The 5,759-nt window shown below is 42.8% G+C and overlaps 1 protein-coding gene across 2 annotated transcripts in view; it reads left to right on the top strand.

Annotated features, from left to right (window-relative positions):
- The window catches only part of CAPN6 (calpain 6), a 27,119-nt gene extending 24,355 nt beyond the window's left edge, over positions 1 to 2,764 (top strand). For both annotated transcript variants that reach the window (XM_003802949.3, XM_023508720.1), the window contains exons 12-13: positions 388 to 524; positions 1,130 to 2,764. In XM_003802949.3, coding sequence (XP_003802997.1) covers positions 388 to 524; positions 1,130 to 1,312 — 320 coding nt within the window. In that variant the 3' untranslated portion in view covers positions 1,313 to 2,764. The remainder of the gene's footprint in view (positions 1 to 387; positions 525 to 1,129) is intronic.
- Positions 2,765 to 5,759: the final 2,995 nt, after the last annotated feature.

Consider the following 5,759-nt stretch of genomic DNA (forward strand, 5'->3'; position numbering starts at 1 on the left):
AAAAAAAAAAAAAAAAAAGAAATGCAGGAGTGTCCGGAAAAGAGAAATTCAGTTGTGTTTATGGCATGTATGGTTAGAAAAGATGGTCACGAATTATCTTATCCAGCGGTATTTTCAGTCTAGAGAAGATGAGATGGATGGTGAACACGGCAGAGAATGGGACGTCAACTTATTTGGGCCAGGCCTACATGAGATTAACTTTTATATTTCTCTATAAAAATATGGAAAAGGAAAAGGAAGTAGGAGTAAAAGTGTTGAGTCCCAGGTCATTCTGTGCTCAAGCGTTCTGTGGATGGAAAGTCCTAGAATCAACTTAGTGAGATAGCTTGCCTATCTAAAAAGGGAACTTTAATCACTGTGTTAAAAACAAATGCCATTTTGTTCTAGCTGTAAACCCATATTTGGTCATCAAGTGTGGAAAGGAGGAAGTCCGTTCTCCTGTTCAGAAGAATACTGTTCATGCCATTTTTGACACCCAGGCCATTTTCTACAGAAGGACCACTGACATTCCTATTATAGTACAGGTAAGAATGTATATAGGCCCCCGCCCCCACCCCAGGGTGGCTCATATTCTGTACCGGATACTAGATTATCCTAAGTGCCTCACATATGTTTAGGATGCAGAGAGAGAGTGATCCTGTTGGTTATTTGTTTGGTTCCTTTTATATTCACAAACAATTTCCACCCAATATGGACACCGACTTTCTTACTAATGTCCACCCCAAATCTCTGATCCTCCATTTATTTCATTGTGGGCAAAAGCCCACATGCTCATAGATATGCGTGTTAATTTATGTACCATAAAATCCTATAGGGGAAGCAAATGCATTGCTAGGTCAGGAGGCACCACTGCAGTTTTCCATTTTTTCTGACATAATATGTCTGGCCAGCAGCTTTTAGGTTACCATCCTACAGGTCAGCATAACCTTGAGCTCTACTTTCTGATTTTTCCATCTTTATTCTTTGAGATGTTATCACTTTAGCCAAACAGTTACCTGGAAAGGACAGAATGGTCTCTTGGTTTTAAAACAGATGATTCCAAGTTCAGCATTAGGTTCTAGATGTCACTGGGCAAAGGCTAATGTCACAGAGGGTAGCTTATCTTCATGCCTTTGATTTGTCTTTCCAGGTCTGGAACAGCAGAAAATTCTGCGATCAATTCTTGGGGCAGGTTACTCTGGACGCTGACCCCAGTGACTGCCGTGATCTGAAGTCTCTGTACCTGCGTAAGAAGGGTGGTCCAACTGCCAAAGTCAAGCAAGGCCACATCAGTTTCAAGGTTATTTCCAGTGATGATCTCACTGAGCTCTAAATCTCCAATCCCAGAGAATCCTGACAGAACTTTCCATCCTATTATTTTCTGTCAGGTGCCAGGTATTAGCTAAGATTCACACTCTTTTGAAAGAAATTCACAATAATTAACTTTTCCTCTCTTCTGATAAGTTCCCCATACCTCCCAATCCAAGTAGCATCAGTAGCTACATAACCTATATACCTCCAGCAGCTGGACAGGGGGAGGTGACAGTCCTATCTGGAGATCATCCATGTTTGCCAAGAAAAGATCTCTGGGGCTTCCGGAGGTGAGATTCAAGCAGGACAGTAACAAGAGCCTGGACACCCTGCAGATGTCTTTGATATTTTCAGTTGTTCAATATATTTCCCCTGTGAGGCATGTTGAGCAAGGAAAAGGGATGATCAAGGCCAAGCCGGTCTAGCCTGACATCCCAGCTCCTGGCTGAACACTACAGACTTCCCAACAGTATTTCACCCAGCAGCCAGAGCCGGCTTTAAGTCCCCGACCCTTACTGCCACCACTGCCACCACCAACCACCACATCACCACCACCTCCGGAAAGTGTAGTCCTGCCTTAACCCAAGTCACCCCCCACAGTAAGTTTTACCTTCATGTTGAGGAAGCTTCCTAGGTGCTTAATCAAGAGCTGGAGTTCAGTGAGGCCTGGACAGCGAGAAGGGCCCGAGCTTCAGTTCAATGGAAGCCAGCTGTGTGCCACAAGAGGGAAAAGTGGAAGAAGCTGCAGTGGGAGACACAGCCTTGGTCCCCCACCCATCCACACACACCTACACTCACACACGCGCACATGAGCGCGCACGAACTACCGTTCAGGCAGTCAGTGGGCGAGAGGAAGGATGAATAAGTACCATATTCACCAAAAAGACGAGAGAATCCATCCGGGCATAGTATGGCCAGTCTGGGGCCCCTGACTGCAATGTGAAACCTCTTGCTGCTGCTAGATTTACAAACAAGCCTGTTGTCCTGTGCCTCCTAATATCATTGGTACTGAAGACCCCATCTGGGGGCTGGAGACTTTGGTCCCAGCCCGGGCTCCTTAGGCTTTTCCCTCAGTTGGGAAGCTTCACTCCCCGAGGGTGTTTGTTTGCCCTCTTGTTTTTCAGTTCTTCTCCAGAATGTTCCCTTGAGTAAGTCATTATGAAATGTTCTTCCCTCCATCTTCATCTATTGATAGTCTGCCCCTCCTTCAAGGCCCAGCACAAATGCCACCTCCTCCATGAAGCCTTCCCTAATTCCACCCCAACCCCCTACCTTCAACAATATTGCAACGCTTCTGCCATGATGAAAAAGAAACATAGTCGTAGTACTTAGTCTAGTCCAGCAGTGCATTCATTAAAAAAAAAAAAAATATCGTGTAGCCTTATTTTAGCTCGCTCATTTCCTACCACATTTTCCACTCTGTAACTTCTGCAGTGCCTTCACCACATTGCCTTAAATGCACCAAATCACAATAAAGATCATATTCAACCAACTGACCAGTCTTGTTTGAATTGATAGCTCGGGAGAGATGAAGAGAGTGGCTGTCTGTTAAAATTTCTTTTAGAGCCACTGGAGGTGAGGGTGGGTGGGTGGAGGTACTTCATGAAACCTGAGCCCCGGTACAAGCCTGATGGATTTAGAGGCCTTGGCTGCAGTTCTTTGTCTGGGAGGTGGAGTAGTTGGGAGAATGGAAAGGGCCTTCTTTTCTTTCCTATTTAGCCACAGTTGGGTGCGCTTTGGAGTTACTCAATTTTGAAAGCCCTTGATCAGGCTTGGACTTAAAGCCAAAGTTATAGGAACAAGCCAGATATTTCAAGAGCAGATACCCCCAAACAAGAGAAAATATCAACTCCCCTCTCCTAGTGTCTCCCTTAGAGTTGAGTGACTGTGAAGACTTTAACACGTTTGCTTACACACTCCAGCTGCCATCTGCTCATCCGAGGGTAGGTGAAGGGGAAACTCCTCTCATTTTCCCTCCGGACATGAAGGCATGCCTCCCCAAGGGAGGGATCTTCAAAGGAGTATAGTTCAGTCGAACAGTTCTCAAGTGTAGCCCTCACTCTCCATCCCCGCCACACTAGTGCAGAACACACAGGAGATTTACATGTAGATTATTGTTAGAAATGAAGAATCCACACAGATAATGTAATCATTCCATATGGTCACCAGATGGCACTATGATATTACAATTAAGCTCACAGAAGCTACGACTTATTTTTATAAGAATGTAAATTTTTTTCCCCAAATAAAAAGGGTCGAAAAGAAAAGGAGATCATGCTTTTAATTATCCCCCTTGTGTCAGATTCCATCCTCAATGCTTTATATACATGGTTACGCTTTAATGCCCACAACTATGTGAAATGCTATCAGCCCTGATTTTCAAAGATAAGGAAGTGAAGAAACAGAAGAGACAGAATAACTTAGTCGTGGTCACTCAGCCAATAAGTGATGGATTTGGCCTAATCATATGCATTGGACCCCCAAACCTGGAGTTTGCCATGAAAATATACTGTCCCCCCCAAAGTGGTGGCCACTTACCTACATCTGTATTATCAGCTGTGTACCCACAATACTGTCCTAAGAACTGTGCAAATAGGCTCGGCGCCTGTGGCTCAAGCGGCTAAGGCGCCAGCCACATACACCTAAGGTGGCAGGTTCAAATCCAGCCTGGGCCCGCCAAAAAGCAACAAGGACAGCTGCAACCAAAAAAAAAAAAAAATAGCCAGGCGTTGAGGCGGGCGCCTGTGGTCCCAGCTACTTGGGAGGCTGAGGCAGGAGACTCGCTTGAGCCCAGGAGTTGGAGGTTGCTGTGAGCTATGATGCCACGGGACTCTACCCAGGGGGATAGCTTGAGGCTCTGTCTCAAAAAAAAAAAAAAAAAAGAACTGTGCAAATAGTATTACAAATGATTTCTTCCAGAATCTTTGCCCCTAACTTACACTTCATGCACGTATATAATTTGTTAGTCAACTCGGTGTTCCCCAAAGGAATCAGTGCACTAATCCTACGTATATACAATCTGCATGTTTTTGATACATACAACATGAATGGATCTCAAGATAATTATGACCAGTCAAAGAAACCAGACCAGAAAGGGTTACATATTGCTTTATTCCATTCATATAAAATCTAGAAAATTCAAACTACTCTATAGTGACAGAAAACATATCACTACTCTATGGTGACAGAAGCTTGGGGAGGTAGAAAAGGAAGAAAGAAAGGAATGCAACAGAATCCTCGGGGAAACTTTTGGAGGTGATGATTATGTTCATTATCGTGGAGCTGCTGGGTATCTTGATTATTGTGTTGGTTATATGAATGGATTTTTCAAAATTCAACTGAGCTTTACTGTGGAGCCTTATACCACTTCACCCTATTTTAAAGTTTCCATTGCTATTTCGAAACACATTTTTAAAATTTCACCAGAAAATGGTATAATTTGTGCTTTCCACAGCCATATATATTTTAAAGAACTCAAGAGGAGGAAAATAGTCTTTTATATTTAGTCAGCCATTTACTATTTCTGCATCTCTTTCTTAATTCCTTAAGTTTCAAGATTCTCTCTGGTATCATTAATGTTCAGCCTGAAAAACTTCTTTTATTTATGTTTAGAGACAGAGTCTCACTTTGTCACCCTTGGTAGAGTGCTGTGGTGTCACAGCTCACAGTAACCTCCGAATCTTGGGCTTAGGCAATTCTCTTGCCTCAGCCTCCCTAGTAGCTGGGACTCCAGGTGCCCACCACAACACCTAGCTCTGAAAAACTTCTTTAAGTATTTCTTTTAGAGCTGTTAATGAATTCTCTTAGTTTTAAGAATACCTTTATTTTGCCTTCATTCCTGAAAGATATTTTTGCTGGATATAAAATTCTGGTTCGGCAGTTTTTTTTTTCTTTCAGCAATTCAAAGACATTGTTCTGTTCTCACTTATTTTAAGTTGGAGACTCAGAAGGGATGGGAGAGTGGGAGGGGCAAGTGGACTGAGAAATCACGTAATGGATGCTATGTGCACTAATGGGGTGAGGGTTACACAGAAAGCCTAGATTTCACCAGTACACAGTATATCTATTCAGCAAATCTGCGCATGTTCCCCACAAATTGATAAAAATAATAATAAAGAAAAACTAAAATTAACCTTTCTGGTAAAATAATAAATTAATCTTAGAACTTTTAGTAAGGTATACAAAATGTTATTCACCACCTTCTGTGAAATCTGTTCAGATAGCAGAGACTTCATATCTCAACAATTTTCCCTGATTTTGTTGACTTTTATGATATCCTTAATTTATTTTTTTGAAAAATAAAGAACAAAATTTCCTAGAAAAAGTAAAGACATTGGGGTGGCACCTGTGCCTCAGTGAGTAGGGCAGTTTGCCCCAAGGGCAGAGGGTTCAAACCCGGCCCCAGCCAAACTGCAACAACAACAACAACAACAACAAATAGCCAGGCATTGTGGCAGGCACCTGTAATC

This window comes from Otolemur garnettii, unplaced genomic scaffold (assembly GCF_000181295.1).
Source record: "Otolemur garnettii isolate 467f Iridium unplaced genomic scaffold, OtoGar3 scaffold00267, whole genome shotgun sequence".
NCBI classification, from domain to species: Eukaryota; Metazoa; Chordata; class Mammalia; order Primates; family Galagidae; genus Otolemur; species Otolemur garnettii.